Source organism: Sorex araneus, chromosome 6, assembly GCF_027595985.1.
Source record: "Sorex araneus isolate mSorAra2 chromosome 6, mSorAra2.pri, whole genome shotgun sequence".
NCBI lineage: Eukaryota > Metazoa > Chordata > Mammalia > Eulipotyphla > Soricidae > Sorex > Sorex araneus.
This window is the reverse complement of record NC_073307.1, coordinates 19,908,500-19,926,817: the sequence shown is the minus strand read 5'-3', so window position 1 is coordinate 19,926,817 and position 18,318 is coordinate 19,908,500. Positions and strand designations below refer to the sequence as shown.

Sequence of the window (18,318 nt, the reverse complement as noted above, 5' to 3'; positions counted from 1 at the left end):
GATATAAACACACAGAAACAGTTATTGCATAAATAAATCAGATAAGTATTAAGGTTCAATTGTTCAGCTTCTTCACCAGATTCCTGTCTCGCACCTATCTAAATTATGATATGTTTGTTTGCTTTCTGGTTATATATTTTTATACCATTTCTCCTTAAATGGTCCTTTAATCTAGCCTTACAGTATCGTAGCACTGTAGCACTGTCATGGATTTGCTTGAGCGGGCACCAGTAACGTCTCCATTATGAGACTTGTTAGTATTTCTGGCATATCGAATACACCATGAGTAGCTTAATATTTCTTTAAAAGGCAAAACAAATTGATTTTAAAGATTATTAGGTGATATTTAAGATTTTAGGGAGGTACATGTTTCTCCTTGAAAGCAGTAATTTAGGGGGCTGGAGCCATAGTACAGTGGGTAGGGCATTTGCCTTGCACGTGGGCTGACCTGGTGATTGACAGCATCCCATATGGTCCCCAAGCACTGTAAAGAGTAAATACTGAGTGCAGAGCCACGAGTAACCCCTGTGCATCGCTGGGTGTGACCCAAAAAGCCAAAAGAAATCAGTAATTTAATAATATCATGAGTAGGCTTTTGTTATTATTGACCCCCTGAGAATAAATTTTAGTTGCCAAATACTAAGAAAATATTAATATAAATATTAAGGTAATAATATTAGGAATATTTATGGAGGGCCTTCTTGGTGCCAAACAAGGCCAAAATAGTGTGACCTGTGAAGTCACACTAGCTCCCATTCATAGAAGAACCTGGTATTTGGGTTAATATTCTGCTGTCACCATGATGAAATTCCCAATAATTTTTTAACAAGTAGCCCCCTAATGTCATTTTGTATTGTCTCCACAAATTATGTAACCAGTTCTGGTCCCAAGAAGTATGTTTACCAAGAAGAATGTATATTGTATGTTTCTGAAAGATCTTTCAGATTACTACAGATAAGATGCAACTTTTTTATTCTAAGTGACCTAACATTTTTATTTATTTATTTTTTATTTTTTGTAATGAATCCCCGTGAGGTGCAGTTCCAGATTTACAAACTTTCATGGTTACATTTCAGTCATACAATGCTTAGCACCCATCCCTCCACCAGTGCCCATTCTCCACCACCAATGATCCCTGTGCGCCTCACCCCACCCCCACCTTTAGTGAAAGCAAAATAGGAAGACCAAGAAGGAACCTATGATATTTAGCATGGTTTTGACTCAGATGACTAAGATGATAGAGGAAAGGAGCTGATAGATTCAAAGTGCATTTTGGAGTAGTAAGCATTGGCATGAACTGATAATTTAAAAAATGTGAATATAGAAAAATATATTAAAAATTACAGAACTTTTTTACTAGACTAGGGTTTGTAGTATTAAATGAAGAAGGCTGGAGAAAGAACCTACTAAAGATGTAGTTATGAGTTGAGATTGAGCAGGCTGGGGGATGAGAGGGAAACTGACATTGGTGGAGGCAAATGGAAACGTGAAGGGATTTGTGTTGAAACATTGTATGACTGAAGCTTAATGAATAATTTTGTAATCCTGCAATTTGTGGTGATTAAACAATTTTAAATTATTTTTTTAAAGTTGATTTTGACATTATGTTAGTGAAACAAACCGGATATAAGATACTCTATGTCATGGTTTCCTCTTAATAAAAATTTATAAAAGACAAAATTTCATAGAAAATAGTTCAGTGGTTACCTGAGATGGGAGAGGAATAAGAACTGATTGAAGATAGGCATGAAGGAACTTTTTTGGACAATGGTAATATTATAAAAGTGGAATATGATATTGGTTTTACAACTGTATAAATTTACTAAAATTAATTGATTAAAGTGAAATGTATTGTAAAACTATTAAGAGCTTTTGATGCCTATGATTATCTCAGTGAGTACAAATATTATTCCAATTTTACAGAAAAGACAAGAGAGTTTTAAAATAAAGCTTCATGGTTACATGGCTATTAAATGTAATAACCAGTATTGTAGCTATCTTAATGGAGGAGCATATGCTTATGGAGGAGCATATGCTTTGTAGTTTCAGTTCAGGTTCCATCCCCAACATCACATGGTCCCCTTAGAAATGCCAGGAGCAACCCATGGGTACAGAACCTGGAGTAGCGCCTGGGCACTTCTTGGTATGACTCAAAAAGAAAGAAATAACAAGAAATAGTTTCATTAGGTCTACTGGTAGCTTGAAAAAGTGTATATTATATGTTTCTGAAATATCCCTCGGGTTACTGCAGATAAAATGGAACTTCCAAAAATGCTTTGTACTAGGGAAAATGAATATATTAGTCCATAGTATAATTTATGATTACTATGCCATTAGCATGATGGTTGTTTTATGAATAAAGATTAAGTATGGAGGAGGGTACAAATGTTTTGTTATATGATGAATAAATATGAGAATCTAATGCATGCATGGTCACTGTCATTAACTATACTGTAGTGTATTTACTTGAGCTTCACTAAGATAATAGATTTTAAATGTTCTTACCACATACACAAAGTGTTTCCTAGGGTTGGAGAGATAATACAGCAGGTAGGGTGCTTTCCTGCACATGGCCAACCAGGTTTGATCCCTGACACCCCATATGGTACCTGAGCTCTGCCAAAGTGATCCCTGAGTTCAGAGTCAGGAATAAGCACTGAGTACTGCTGTGGTGTGGCCCAAACAAAAAATATTTTCTAGACTTGGTTATGAACATTTTAATAATTTAGTAATTGTCACTGTCACTGTCATCCCGTTGCTCATTGATTTGCTCGAGCAAGCACCAGTAATGTCTCCATTGTAACATTTGTAGTTACTGTTTTTGGCATATCAAATACGCCCTGGGTAGCTTGCCAGGCTCTCTGAGAGGGGCAGAGGAATCGAACCCAGGTCGGCTGCATGCAAGGCAAATGCCTTACCCGCTGTGCTATCGCTCCAGCCTAGTAATTAATTATTAATAATAAATTATTATCACTAAGTAATAATTTAGCGATATATGCATATATTAAATAATCTATATAAAATACATAGTATTTTCTTTTCCATTATACTTTCATAACCTGGGGTAGGTCAGAAGTGCCTTCTGTGCTAAATAATTGGGATACAAATGACTATCAAAACAGGTATGGGGCCTTGAAGAAATGCCATAGTGGTTTTGAACTCCTTTCTTGCTAGCAAAGTTCAGAATTCAATTCCTAGTGCCACCACATATACTCAGCATCAGTCTGGCATCTCTACAGTGCCACAAATGATTTCCAGCTGCATTTGCAGCCACAGCTGTGTGTGAGCATCACAGACAACGGTATGACCCCCATGCCCTGAGAAAGCACTGCATCTAAAAAGATGTGTCTGGCTATCCTGGCCAGGACTGTGATTTAGTGATCATATGGGTGAGTATTGCAGCAACACTCACGGAGAACCATAATCATAATTTGTGAGCCTCAGTTAAGAATGTGAGCCTGGGGAGGCTCACCACCACTAAAGGTGTGCAAACCTTAGTGAATACTGTGGCCAAGTGTGCAAGCATCACAGTAGTGCAAGCTTACAACCTGGCATGTAATCCAGCAAGTACCAAAGCTAAAACATGTGGGTGCAACCTATTCAGCAGTGTGTGTACCCCCCATCATCACAACAGCAGTAACAACAACAACAACACAAAAAGTAAAGATGAATATACTTTTTAAAGACCAAGTATGATCTCTGCCTTCTAGAAGATTTATTTTAGTGAGAGAAGCAGTAATTACACTTAAAGAAGAAAATAATTTTAAGTTTAAATTGTTAGGTTCAACAAAGATCATAACTAAGGATACTGGTTTTAACAGGGGCCTAATGGAAGCCATCTACTAGGAAATAACATTTAAACTGAGATATGAAAGAATTGTAGAAATTAGAAAAGTGAGGGGCCAGAGCAATAGTACAGTGGGTCAGCACTTGCCTTGCATGCAGCCAATCCAGATTTGATTATTGCTGCTTTGTTTGGTGACTACAATGCTCAATTCTTTAAACAAAGGCTTTAAAGCCTTTGTTATACTTCTTTAAACACGGTAGAGCCTTGCAGTCTTATTTCAACTAAAATTTTAGAAAGGTTCCAGGAATTAAATTGACTTAAAATTTTTTTCTTGATAGTTTTATTTATCTCGTTATCCTATATTAGCAATGCAACTATGGCACAACAGTTAAATATCTTGGGAAAGTGGTCACGTAAAAGGAAACCAATTATGTTCTGTGATTGGGAAACAAAGTATAGGAAAAATTCATTTTGTTCTTTTTTCTTAAGAATGAGAGCTAAACACCACCACATCTCTTATTAAATGAAATCTGATCCTTTGAATATGAAAATTAATCACAAACAGAAAGGGGAGACTCAAACATTTGGAAATCAAACGTAGGAAAAGAAGAATCTGAATTCTATTTTAAATTTTCATAAGTAATTAAAATAGAGTTAGAATAGGTTTTTATCCTTACTGAGAAGTGAAAGGGAATTCTAAGCTTACTTGGTAAGAAAGAAAGCAAATTACTGATATCTCCACAAAATATTAAATGCTTCCTTGCAATTAAAGTCTGACTAAAAAGGTTTATATCCAGTTCATCGACAAACTAAATTTGTAGGTATTTTTCTAGACAACCTTGTGGTGTTGGGGTTTTGGTTTGATCTCCCTTTAACTGATTAAAGAAGCCCATAGGTCTTGGTATAGTGTGAGTTGCAGAATGGCTAACTTACTCGTAAGCCCTGCAGCTGGCTCTCCAGGCTAACTTAGGGTCGGGATGTATGGATACCGCCAAGTAGCTCTGGTCATAAACTATGGAAAGAAGCCAAAGAAAAGTGAAGTTCCTGGCGCTAGCGCTTAGCCCGCTCACGGAGCAGGACGCTAGCGCATTCTTCGTGCAGTTATTGGCTGGGACTCTGCGTGCCGCTGTCGGCCAATGAAGACGCGGGAGATCTGGCCCCGGCCCGTCCCCTCTCGGCGCCCCGGGATGAGGCAGAGAACGAACAGCCGGCGAGCAAATCAAAGGCATCTAGAAAGCCATGTCGGACTCGGCGCCCAGCGCTCAAGCGCTAACCCGCTGAAAGTTTCTCAGCGAAAAGGCCGGGACGACCTGGACCCCGCCAGGAGGAACTGCCGTTGAGTGAGATGGTCCCAGAGGCCCGGAGGAGCGGACTGGTAAGCACGCGGAGAGTGGTGGGAGTTTTGTTTCTGCTTGGTGCCTTACACAAGGCGTCCGCGGTCATTCGCTATGAGATCCTGGAGGAAAGAGAGAAGGGTTTCGTGGTGGGCAACGTGGTCAAGGATCTCGGTTTGGATATCGGCAATCTGTCCGCTCGCAGGCTCCGGGTGGTGTCCGGAGCGAGCCGAAGATTCTTTGAGGTGAACCGGGAGACGGGAGAGATGTTCGTGAACGACCGCCTGGATCGGGAGGAGCTGTGCGGGACACTGCCCTCCTGTACCGTAACTCTGGAATTGATGGTGGAGAGCCCACTAGAACTGTTCAGCGCGGAAGTGGTGCTTCAGGATATCAACGACAATGATCCCGCTTTCCCTACCCGGGAAATGAAATTGGAGATTAGCGAGGCCGTGGCGCCGGGGACGCGCTTTCCGCTCGAGAGCGCGCACGATCCCGACGTGGGAAGCAACTCTTTACAAACCTACGAGCTGAGCCCGAGCGAGTACTTTGTGCTTCGCGTGCACACGCGGGAGGACGGTACCAAGTACGCGGAGCTGGTACTGGAGCGCGCCCTGGACCGGGAACAAGAGCCAAGTTTCCAGTTGGTGCTGACCGCACTGGACGGAGGAACCCCGGGTCGCTCCGCCAGCCTGACTATTCGCATCACCGTGCTGGACGCAAATGACAATGCGCCTGCCTTCAACCAGTCTTTGTATCGGGCGCGCGTCCTGGAGGATGCACCCCCCGGAACACGCGTGGTGCAGGTCCATGCTACGGATCTGGATGAAGGCCCCAACGGTGAAATAATTTACTCCTTCGGCAACCACAATCGCGCCGGCGTGCGGGAACTATTCTCCTTGGACCTTGTAACCGGGGTGCTGACAATCAAGGGACGATTGGACTTTGAAGACACAAAACTCCACGAGATTTATATACAGGCCAAAGACAAGGGCGCGAATCCTGAAGGGGCACATTGCAAAGTTTTGGTCGAGGTTGTGGATGTAAATGACAATGCCCCAGAGATCACAGTCACTTTGGTGTACAGTCCAGTTCCCGAGGATGCTCCTCTTGGAACTGTCATTGCTTTGCTCAGTGTTACAGATCTGGATGCTGGGGATAACGGCCTGGTCACTTGCGAGGTTCCAACAGGTCTCCCTTTCAGCCTGACCTCTTCCCTCAAGAATTACTTTACTTTGAAAACCAGCGCACCCCTGGACAGGGAGACTGTGCCAGAATACAACCTCAGCATCACTGCCCGAGACTCTGGAGCACCTCCCCTCTTGGCCCTTACAACGGTGAGGGTGCAAGTGTCTGACATCAATGACAACCCTCCACAATCTTCCCAATATTCCTATGATGTTTACGTTGAGGAAAATAACCTCCCTGGGGTTCCGATACTAAATCTAAGTGTCTGGGATCCAGATGCTCCACAGAATGCTCGCCTGTCATTCTTTCTTTTGGAGCAAGAATCTGAAACTGGGCTAGTGGGTCGCTATTTCACAATCAATCGTGACAGTGGTGTGGTGTCATCCTTGGTACCCCTGGACTATGAGGATCGGCGGGATTTTGAATTAATAGCTCATATCAGCGATGGGGGCACTCCTGTTCTCACCACTAACATCAGTGTGAACATATTTGTCACGGATAGCAATGACAATGCCCCCCAAGTCCTATACCCCCGGCCTGGCCTAAGCACAGTAGAGACTCTGCCTCGAGGTACAGCTGCAGGCCACGTGGTCACACGGGTAGTGGGCTGGGACCCAGATGCGGGGCATAATGCCTGGCTCTCTTACTACCTCTTGGGAGCCCCTAACCAGAGCCTTTTTGCCGTGGGACTTCACACAGGTCAAGTCAGCACTGCTCGCCCAGTCCAGGACACAGATTCACCCAGACAGACTCTCATGGTATTGATCAAAGACAATGGAGAACCACCACTGTCTACCACCACAACTTTGACTGTGTCAGTAACAGAGGAATCTCCAGAAGCCCGGGCTGAGTTTCCCTCTGGATCTGCCCCCCAGGAGCAGAATAAAAATCTCACCTTTTATCTACTCCTCTCTCTAATCCTGGTTTCAGTGGGGTTTGCACTCACCATCCTGGGAGTGATTATATTCAAAGTTTACAAGTGGAAACAGTCCAGGGACCTATACCGGGCCCCTGTGAGCTCCCTGTACCGAACACCAGGGCCCTCTCTGCATGCAGATGCTGTGCGGGGAGGCCTGATGTCCCCACACCTTTACCATCAGGTGTACCTCACCACTGACTCGCGCCGCAGTGACCCATTGCTCAAGAAACCCGGAGTGGCCAGCCCCCTGGCTAGCCCCCTGAACACTCTTCGGAGCTGTGATCCAGTGTTCTATAGGCAAGTGTTGGGTGCAGAGAGCTCCCCTCCTGGACAGGTAAGGTCTAGCGAGTTATCCCAAATGATATTGCTGTTTTGTCTTTTTTAATTTCTGTACCATGTTCAGGAAGGTATGTGCAGTCTTGTTTGTTTTAGAGATGAAGATATTTTCCGGAAAATGCATTCACATTTTTACCTGATCAAATGTGTCTTTGTGAAGGGGGGTGTTGGCTGGAGTGCGATTTGTGGTTCTACATAATGTTCCTTGATTCACTTATGGACCTAGTTCACACCTCAAGCACTCACTTGCCATTACAACTAACCTATATTGTTAGGGCTCCTTTAAGATGCCAGTGTATACCAGTGGTTCATATGAATATTATTTAACTAACACCAATTCAACACAGGGTGGGTGTGCTAGATAAAAACTCACTTAGCACTTACAGCTTAGCTTGGGGTCATTTGCATTGGGGATGAGCTTGTAGATATTCTTAAATAGCAGAAGCTGCTGGAGATTTTAAAACTACTTCATTCACCTATCTTTCAAATGATTGCCACAACTGCACTAAAAGGAATGGTTTGCTGAGCATTTTCCTTTGCCTCTATGAATTCTTTAATTCAGTCTTAGATGGTTTTCTTTAAAAGAACCAAAATTTTAGGCACTATTTACATTTTATTTCAAGCACTCTACTGGAAATGCTATTCCTTACTACTTTAAAGATATTCTTATAATAGTAATGATGCATACTATAGAAAATTTGGAAAACACTGAAATATATAAACAAACATTTAAACTATAATCCCAAGTCCAAAACTACCATTAGTTAGAAATGTAAAAACTTGGGGCTGGAGCAATAGTATAGGGGGTAGAGCATTACAAGCAGCCAGCCCAGGTTCAATCCCTGGCACTCCATATGGTCGGTCCTCTGAGCCTGCCAGGAGGAGTGATCTATGAGTGCAGATCCAGGAGTAAGCCCTCAGCACTTCCAGGTGTGGCCCCAAACAAACCAAAAAATACTCTTTTTTTTTGTATTTTGTTTGTTTAGATTTTGGGCCACACTCAGTTGTGCTCAGGGCTACTCCTGGCTCTCTGCTCAGGGATCACTCCTGGAAGTGCTGTGGGACCATATGCAGTACTGGGGAGTCAAACAGGGTTAGCCACCTGCAAAGCAAGAGCCTTAACACTGTGCTATCTCTCCGGCCCTAAAAAAATTGTTTTGAAAAAAATCAAAGGAATTCAAAAGAACATAAAGTACAAAATGAAATTTTTGTGAGCCAGCATTATTCCCTTACCCTTACTTTTCTGAGATATACACATAATATATAAAATAAGTATGATAAAGTTCTCACTCATTCAGGATTGTGTGCAGGTGACTGCAGGACCTTTCTTTGAGATGAAACTTGCACACACTTCCAAATGTGGGGGAACAACTGTTGTTTTGTTACTAATAAGTGAACTATTGCTATCAACCCTTGGAATTAGTAGTTAGAAAATAAGGGTCTACCACTTAGAAACTGTGAGTCCATGTGCAAATAAATCTTCCTATGCCTGCTTTTTATATGTAGAAAAGGAGTAGCAATAGTTTTATAAGATTTTTACAATAAAATGTATGCCTAATGCCTACTGTGCCATAGCATTACCAATTCTTAACTTTTAATATTATTTGTTTTATTCATTTTTCCACCTAAAATTTTAAACACTGGGAAGTAAACAAATCTAGAGACAGCCAAAGATGACTAAGTAAAGGCATGTAAGGAAAAAACTAAAAAATGAAAGCCACAGAGAACCAGCTGCTGCCAGTTATTCCTAGACTCATGTCCTCTAGCTTAGTTCCATATTAGAATTGCCTAGAGATCTTTAAAAAACATGAATGACACATCTCACTTTTGAAGCACAATTTCCAGGTGTGTGACACATGCATTAGTATTTTCAAAGGTCCCTAAGTGCAGACAAGTTTGTAAAGCACTGCCCTAGAACCTACCAGTCTATCAGTTGTCCTATTTGTGAAGCAAAGTATTAATATAGCATTCTCAGAACCAAAAGCCAACCTTCATAGGCCTGACTGAAAATCAAAACACTCTGAAGTTTTTTTCTACTTTAACATATTATCTAGACTAGCTCTAGAAGAGCATTATAGAAAAATCATCGGATATATTTCAGTCAACTAAAGGGAAATATTCCTAAACTACTAGTTCTTAGACAATTATTTTAAAATTCAGAATTGGGCAGGGGGTATAGAATTTCTTTGATGGGGAGGTAACAAAATTTTTCTATAGGGACTAAAGGGATAGTACAGCAGATAAGTCTCACCATATGGTTGACCTTGTTTTAATCCCTGGTACCACAAGCACTGCTAGGAGTGATTCATGAGCACAGAGCCAGGAGTAAGCCCTGAGCACTATTGGGTGTGACACAAACAACCCTCCCCCCATTTTTTCTATAATTAGAGATTGTGACATTGTTTTACTGCATGTGAATATGCTGAAATTCAGTTGTACACTTTAAATGGGTAAGATATATAATACATAAACTGTATCAATAAGATTTTAATGAAATTTTGTTTTTTGACACACGTGACTGTGCTCAGGGACCACCTGTGACAGCGTTTGGGGGACTATATGTGGTGCCAGAGGTTGAACCAGGGTCAGCCATATATGGCAAGGCAAGCACCTTACCCTCTGTACTCTCTCTCTCCCTCTCTTTCTCTAACCCATAAAGCAATTTTTTTTTTGCTTTTTGGGTCACACCCAGCGATGCTCAGGGGTTACTCCTGGCTTTGCACTCAGGAATTACTCCTGGCGGTGCTTGGAGGACCATATGGGATGCCGGGGATCGAACCCGGGTCGGCCGCATGCAAGGCAAACGCCCTACCCGCTGTGCTATCGCTCCGGCCCCACCCATAAAGCAATTTTTATAGATGAAAATATAAATACAGGAAAATCACATAGCTGGTATAAAAGACTGAGTTAGGAATATGTAGGATTAGGGTTTTATTCTGACCCAATTCTAATAGTAAGACACTTGTTCTTATGTGGGTGTGAACTTGCAACTACAAATAAATAAGACCGTTATGCAGTCTAGTTCTTGGATATTTAAAGGCATCAGTAAAGAGTCAGCTTATGGTTATAGGAATGAAAAATTGATGAAGAAAACATTTAAGTGATTCTTTCTGGTTTGGTTGGGGGTCCACACCTGGCAACGCTCAGAGGCTAATACTGGGTCTACATTCAGGGGACTGAACTGAAGTCAACTGTGTAAGGCAAGCACCCTACCCACTGTACTATCACTCCGGCCCCTCATTAAAGTGTTATAGAAAAGAATTTATTTTGAGACATACATGGAGTCAGAGTTGGGAATCATAGTACTATACATATGAATGGCTTAGCTTTATTTGTTTTAGTGCCGGGGATTGAAGTAATGTGTATAAAATGCTTTACTTGGTATAAAGAACTCATAAAGTGAAAATTTAAATTTTTGTTAAGGGGCTGGAGCAATAATACAGTGGGTAGGATGTTTTCCTTGCACATACCAATACAGATTCAATCCCCAGCATCCCATATGGTCCCCTGAGCACCACCAGGAGTAATTCCTGAATGAAGAGCCAGGAGTAACCCCTGAGTATTGCCAGGTGTGACTACCCAAGAAAGCCAATAAATTTTGTTAAACTAGTAAATGAGAATATTAATAATTCACCATTTGCTGACCATCCCTACATACCAGGAACTGTGAGAAATGAAAACACAGTCCCTGCTACTTTGGTACACAGATTACCACAGGAAATATATGCAAAAAAAGGAAAAGAAGGGGAGACAAGCTTATTTCAAGATGTAGTCGGAACAAAAGCTAAGAACACTCAATATGGCCGACCCAGGTTCGATCCCCAGCATCCCTAGAAACCACCAAGAGTAACTCTTGAATGCAGAGCCAGGAATAACCTGAGAATTGCCATATGGGACCCCAAACAAAACAAAACAATACAAAGCTTAAAGACTTCCCAAACAAGTCTGGGGAAATCAGGAAGCCTTCATAGAAGTGGAGATGCTTGAACTGAAAAGTAAAGGTTGAGGAATGCTATTTCAAATAGTAAAGGGAAACAGGTCAGGTAGAAAGGATTCTTGCAGGAAATTCCCTGAAGGATAATATTTCACTGTTGTTGAGCCTTAAAGTATGTTTCTAAAAGAGTCTTAGCAGGAGATTAAGTGAAAGAAGTAGGCCAGAGTTAGACTTTGAATTACCAAGAGTTAACTATTCTGAATAATTGATACTCATTGTAGAATTCTGAAATGACATATATATTATGGCATGTATTTCTGTTTATTTTAGAATTATTCTGGCAGCTATAAAATGAGCTGGTATATTGAGATGGAGGTAAAAAGAACAGAATGATATAATATTTGAGAAAATGTATGATATATAGAGAGATGATTATAAAATCCCCCAAACCTGTTAATTAACATGGCATAGAGGGAGATAATTATAAAATCCCCAAATTGTTAATTGACATGATATGGGGAATCTGAAAGAAAAAAAGTCAAGGTTGACCCGCTGCTCCCTTCCCCTCTGTCATTCAAACTAAAGTTGCTAGGTGAATGATGGTATCATTCTCTGAGACAGTGAATGCTGGCAAAAACATCTTGTAGGTCAGGGTGATTTACACATCGTTTATTCCAAAAAGGGATGTAAGTGTTTTTATAAAAGAACCCAGAAAGTTGGGGCTAGAGCGATAGCACAGCGGGTAGGGCATTTGCCTTGCACGTGGCCGAACAGGGTTCGATTCCCAGCATCCCATATGGTCCCCTGAGCACCGCCAGGAGTGATTCCTGAGTGCATGAGCCAGGAGTAGCCCCTGTGCATCGCCAGGTGTGACCCAAAAAGCAAAAAAAAAAAAAAAAAAAAAAACAGAAAGTCATCCCTTTAAGATCAGAAGGTTGGTCAGAGGTGAAAAATGTTTAAAATGTTAAGGTGTGGGCTGGAGAGACAGCATAGTAGGTAGGGCACTTGTCTTGCACAAATCCGACTGAAGTTCAATCCCCAGCATCCCATATGATCCCCTGAGCACTTCTAGGAGTGATTCCTGAGTGCAGATCCAGGAGTAATCCCTGAGCATTAATGGTGTGGCTCAAGCCCCAAAATAAACTATTTAAAATGTTAAGGTGCTTATCTTTTTTTTAATTTTTAAAATTTTATTGAATCACCGTGAGATAGTTACAAGCTTTCATGTTTGGGTTACAATCTCACAATGATCAAACACCCATCCCTCCACCAGTGCACATTCCCCACCACCGATATCCTGGTGTACCCCCCCCCTTCCCATCCTCCCCCTGCCTCCATGGCAGACAATATTCCCCATACTCTCTCTCTACTTTTGGGCATTATAGTTTGCAACACAGACACTGAGAAGTCATCATGTTTGGTCCATTATCTACTTTCAGCATGCATGTCCCATCCCAACTGCTTTCTCCAGCCATCATTTTCTTAGTGATCCCTTCTCTATTCCATCTGCTTTCTCCCCTCTGCTCATGAAGCAGTCTTCCAGCTATGGGGCAATCCCCCTGGCCATTGTATCTACAAGGTGCTTATCTTTCACACCTTGATTTAATCCCTGGCACCACACATAGTTCCCTGAACCTCACCTGAGTTTAGAGCCAAGAGTAAGTCCTAAATATAGCTTGGTTTAGCACAAAAAGAAAATTCCAGGTTGGGGAGATGGCTCAGAGTGCTTCATTGCATGTTTTGCATGAAGAGCTTTGGGTTTGATGCCAGCCTCCATATTCTAAGAACCTCAAAAAGTGACTCCAAGTAGTGTTTGGAGTAGCCCCTAGGCACTCCCAGGTGGGACCCCCAAAACACACACATACACACATACACATACACACACACACACACACACACGAAAACCTAAGACCTCACATTTGCTGTTGGTTTTAACAGTCTGTGGTAATCTAGGCAAGGATTCAAATGAGTCTAATCTCCATGGCCATAGATTTTGCTAGTGGTAGAGTATATGCTTTGTAATAGAGTCTCTGGATTTGGCCCATAGTATGCATATGTACACACATACACAAATCAGGCTGGACTTTTCTTTGTGTTCTGTATGTTTGTCACTCAGATCACAAGTTTCAGGTGGTAGCCTGGCTCCTGGGAGGGTTTAGGTCAGGGTGGGGCATGATGAGATCAAGTCTCCAGCTTCAAGAGGCCCCCTGGGGCGAAGTGAAAGCTTGCTCTTTTGAAACAGTCTCAGTTGGTAATTAACAACATATCAAGCATACTGAGGTGTCAAATAAAGAGGATTTGTAGGCACAATGCTGTTGGTAACTGATTTCAATCATTCAAGGAAGCTATTAAATCTGTGAACATTAGCATTCTGCCAGGTAATGAGATCTAGTTCTTAGCACCTCCCAGAAACACTGATTTGGAACACTTCCCTCTCCTGTCTTCCTCCACCTTTCCATACTGCCCTTGAAATCAATGAATGATAATTTAGTATATCACTAGCAAGTGTCTGAATAAGAGAGATTTGGTTTCCGGTTGTGCCTTCTGTTACAAGGAAAAAAATGTGTAGTGCATAAATTTTATTGGCTACATTAATGTGTGTAAGCCTTTTCCAGCGAAGAGGTGGATTTGTTACTGAGTAATCTGCAGAAGGCAGAGTTTTGCATATAGTGTTGCTCTAATGCATTCAGACTATGACAGAAGCTACTCATTTAGGATATTGGTTGTTGGTAACACGGGTTTGAACAAAGTGACCAGTCTCCAATGGCTACTCCCTCTCTGGGCTTCAGGTTGCTAGGGCTCCTCAGACAGTCGCTGTTTTCCCTGCCTGAAAAGGGGGCGGGGGGAGGGAGTTGGTGTGCTGGGGTGGGAGACAGGCGAATACACATATATTGTCTGCCTCTCCACAGAGGTGAAAAAAAAATGTAGAAATAAATACTGTTGAGCAGGAGGAAGAAGAAAAGATAGGTTTGGGGGCTTTTTTTGTTTTGTTTTGGTGTGTGTATGTGTGTGTGTGTGTTTTCTCCAATGCAGCGACGCATTAACCCTGCTGCTATTGGGATATTCTCAGCTCAGCCTATTGGCTGAGCCCAGGAGCCACTGTCTGCCAATCGGGTGGTGGAAGGCAGACAAATCTACCCCGCCACTAGCAAAAAACGGCGCGTAACCCTTGCATTGCCAGCTCTGCCGCGCCAGAGCTGGCGCGAGGAAAAGGAGATAGGTGTCTTCAGCTGCTGTGGTCGTTTGGGGCGGGTCGGCTTCTTCTGTTTCTCAGGACCAGACAGAGAACTGGCCGCTGGCAGAAATGCTCTGCAAGGTGAGGAGCTGGGTAGAAATCTGCCGGGGGGCTACCCTTTTGTTCCTTTTTTGCCACCTGGGTTATGTTTGTGGGCAGATCCGTTACCCGGTCCCAGAGGAGTCACAGGAAGGGACTTTTGTAGGGAATGTCGCCCAAGATTTCCTGCTGGATACAGAGAGCCTGTCAGCTCGAAGGCTGCAGGTTGCTGGAGAGGTGAACCAAAGACACTTCCGTGTGGATTTGGACAGCGGAGCTCTGCTCATCAAGAATCCAATCGATCGAGAGGCACTGTGTGGGCTCAGTGCCAGCTGCATCGTGCCCCTGGAGTTTGTAACTGAAGGGCCTTTGGAAATGTATCGGGCAGAGGTAGAAATCGTAGATGTGAATGATCACGCCCCCCGATTTCCTCGGCAGCAGTTGGACTTAGAAATTGGGGAAGCAGCTCCCCCAGGACAGCGTTTTCCCTTGGAAAAGGCTCAGGATGCAGATGTGGGAAGCAACTCCATCAGCAGCTATAGACTAAGCTCCAATGAACACTTTGCACTGGATGTCAAGAAGCGCAGTGATGGCAGCCTGGTTCCAGAGCTGCTTCTGGAGAAGCCTTTAGATCGGGAAAAGCAATCAGACTACCGCCTGGTGCTGACTGCTGTGGATGGAGGGAACCCTCCCAGGTCTGGCACCGCGGAGCTCCGGGTATCAGTGCTGGACGTGAATGACAACGCCCCAGCCTTCCAGCAATCCAGCTACAGGATTAGTGTGTTGGAGAGTGCACCAGCCGGCATGCTGCTCATCCAGCTCAATGCCTCTGACCCAGACCTGGGTCCCAGTGGTAATGTCACTTTTTCCTTCAGTGGTCACACCCCTGATCGCGTGAGAAACCTCTTTAGCCTGCACCCCACTACTGGAAAGCTTACCCTTCAAGGACCCTTAGACTTTGAGAGTGAGAATTACTATGAATTTGATGTTCGTGCTCGTGATGGGGGTTCTCCTGCCATGGAGCAACATTGCAGCCTTCGGGTGGATCTCCTAGATGTGAATGACAATGCCCCACACATTACAGTAACTTCAGAGCTTGGGACTCTCCCTGAGAGCGCAGAACCTGGCACTGTAGTGGCACTCATCAGTGTACAGGACCCAGACTCAGGGTCAAATGGAGATGTAAGCCTCCGTATTCCTGACCACCTGCCATTTGCCCTCAAGTCTGCCTTCAGGAATCAGTTCTCTCTTGTGACTTCTGGGCCCTTGGACAGAGAGGCCAAGTCCAGCTATGACATCATGGTGACTGCTTCTGATGCTGGGAACCCTCCTCTGAGTACACACAGGACTATTTTCCTCAATATTTCAGATGTGAATGATAACCCACCCTCTTTCTTCCAGAGATCACATGAGGTATTTGTTCCTGAAAATAATCGCCCAGGAGACCTGCTTTGCTCCCTTGCAGCCTCTGATCCAGACTCTGGCTTGAATGCACTTATCTCCTACTCTCTTCTAGAGCCCAGAAATCGAGATGTGTCAGCTTCTTCCTTCATCTCTCTGAATCCTCAGACTGGAGCTGTTCATGCTACTCGATCTTTTGATTATGAGCAAACACAGACATTGCAATTTGAGGTGCAGGCCCGTGATCGGGGCAACCCTCCTCTTAGTAGTACTGTGACAGTTCGTCTGTTTGTGCTGGACCTCAATGATAATGCCCCAGCTGTACTCCGTCCTAGGGCCCGGCCTGGTTCCTTATGTCCCCAAGCGCTGCCTCCATCAGTGGGTGCTGGCCACCTAGTCACTAAGGTGACAGCTGTGGACTTGGACTCAGGTTACAATGCTTGGGTTTCCTATCAGCTCCTGGAGGCCCCAGATCCCAGTCTATTTGCAGTTTCCCGTTATGCCGGGGAGGTACGGACAGCTGTTCCCATCCCAGCTGATCTCCCGCCACAGAAGCTGGTCATAGTGGTAAAGGACAGTGGTAGCCCACCACTCTCTACCTCCGTTACTCTCCTAGTGTCCTTGGAGGAAGACACTCATCCAGTTGTCCCTGATCTTCGAGAATCTTCAGCTCCAAGAGAAGGAGAATCTCGCTTGACCTTGTATTTGGCTGTGTCGCTAGTGGCAATTTGTTTTGTCTCCTTTGGATCATTTGTGGCTCTACTCTCTAAGTGTCTTCGTGGGGCTGCCTGTGGAGTAACCTGCTTTCCTGCTGGCACCTGTGCCTGTCTCACCAGATCTCGAAGGAGGGAGGGGCTTCCTCCTTCAAATGGGATCCTCCGAATCCAGCTCGGGTCAGATGATCCAATCAAGTTTGTTGATGTGGGTGGCCACTCTCATGGCTGTACACCCTTGGCTTCTGCACCCACTCGGAGTGATAGCTTCATGATGGTGAAGTCACCCAGTGCACCTATGGCAGGGGAGCCTGTTCGCCCAAGCTGCCCACCCTCTGATCTTCTCTATGGGCTAGAGGTGAGACCTTTGCAGGCTCAGCCTATGCTCAAGGGCTTTTCTGTTTCAGGTATATGGCTGGGCTCAGGGAGCACTGGCTTTTCTGTAAGAGCCATGGTAATGTCATCATTTTTGTGAGTGGTAACTGTGTTGTAGATGCTGTTATTTAGAGGTGGTTTGAGAATTAATCAGGGGGTTGTTACAGATTTCTGTTTGGGATGGGCTACACCCTCATCTAAGAATAGAAATAAAACTAAAATAAAGGGTATTTTGAAAGCATGCTGCTGGAATGTGGGGTTCTACAAGGCTATCATACCCTAAAATTGAGTGCATTAGTTACCTAGCTGAGGCGACTGCTTTCTCTATTCTTTTGAAGTGAGTGGGCCAGGTGTGGACTAATTTAATGTTACCTTTACGGAAGAATAGGGAACTTTGATCCATAGTATCAAGTACTCTCTAATATGCTGGTAAAGGGAATTCTGCTCAGAATATAACAAAGGGCATGAAAAGGAAAGAGCCAAGAAAGTAGAGAAGTATAAATGAGGACCGACCTTTCAGTCCAGACCTTTGGGATTCTCAGTCAAGTCCCCACTTGGGAGTTGATCTAAATGTAATAGAAAGGAGAAAATGGAGCATTACATCTTTAGTGAAGGGATCAATAAGTGAGTTAACTTAATGTTAGAAACTATTTTGGGATAGAGAGAGAGTGGGTAAAGTTTTTGCCTTGCATGCAGCTGATGTTGGCTAGATTCCCAGTTCCATCAGGAACTAAGAAAGAAAGACAGAAAGGCAGAAAGAAAGAAAGAAAGAAAAAAAGAAAGAAAGAAAGAAAGAAAGAAAGGAAGGAAGGAAGGAAGGAAGGAAGGAAGGGAGAGAGAAAGAAAGAGAAGGAAGGAAGGAAGGAAAGGAAGAGAAAGAAAGAAAGAAAGGAAAGGAAGAGAAAGAAAGAAAGAAAGAAAGAAAGAAAGAAAGAAAGAAAGAAAGAAAGAAAGAAAGAAAGAAAGAAAGAAAGAAAGAAAGAAAGAAAGAAAGAGGAAGGAAGGAAGGAAGGAAGGAAGGAAGGAAGGAAGGAAGGAAGGAAGGAAGGAAGGAAGG

At 43.4% G+C, this 18,318-nt stretch overlaps 2 protein-coding genes across 24 annotated transcripts in view; both read left to right on the top strand.

Annotated features, from left to right (window-relative positions):
- LOC101549287 (protocadherin gamma-C5) overlaps positions 1-18,318 on the top strand; it is a 190,173-nt gene that overhangs the window by 148,343 nt on the left and 23,512 nt on the right. The window contains exon 1 of one of the 23 annotated variants that reach the window (XM_055142255.1): positions 4,985-5,162. The exons of 20 other annotated variants lie outside the window; for them this stretch is intronic. In XM_055142255.1, coding sequence (XP_054998230.1) covers positions 5,133-5,162 — 30 coding nt within the window. In that variant the 5' untranslated portion in view covers positions 4,985-5,132. 2 more of the 23 variants (XM_055142251.1, XM_055142256.1) reach the window with 2 other exon arrangements.
- LOC101550512 (protocadherin gamma-C4) lies at positions 14,803-18,274 on the top strand. Its single transcript, XM_004622751.3, has one exon. The coding sequence runs from the start codon at positions 14,803-14,805 to the stop codon at positions 17,359-17,361; it is 2,559 nt and encodes an 852-aa protein (XP_004622808.3). The 3' UTR covers positions 17,362-18,274.

Coding starts and splice junctions, on each gene's coding strand:
- LOC101550512 (XM_004622751.3), top strand. CDS start 14,803: ATGCTCTGCAAGGTGAGGAGCTGGGTAGAAATCTGCCGGGGGGCTACC.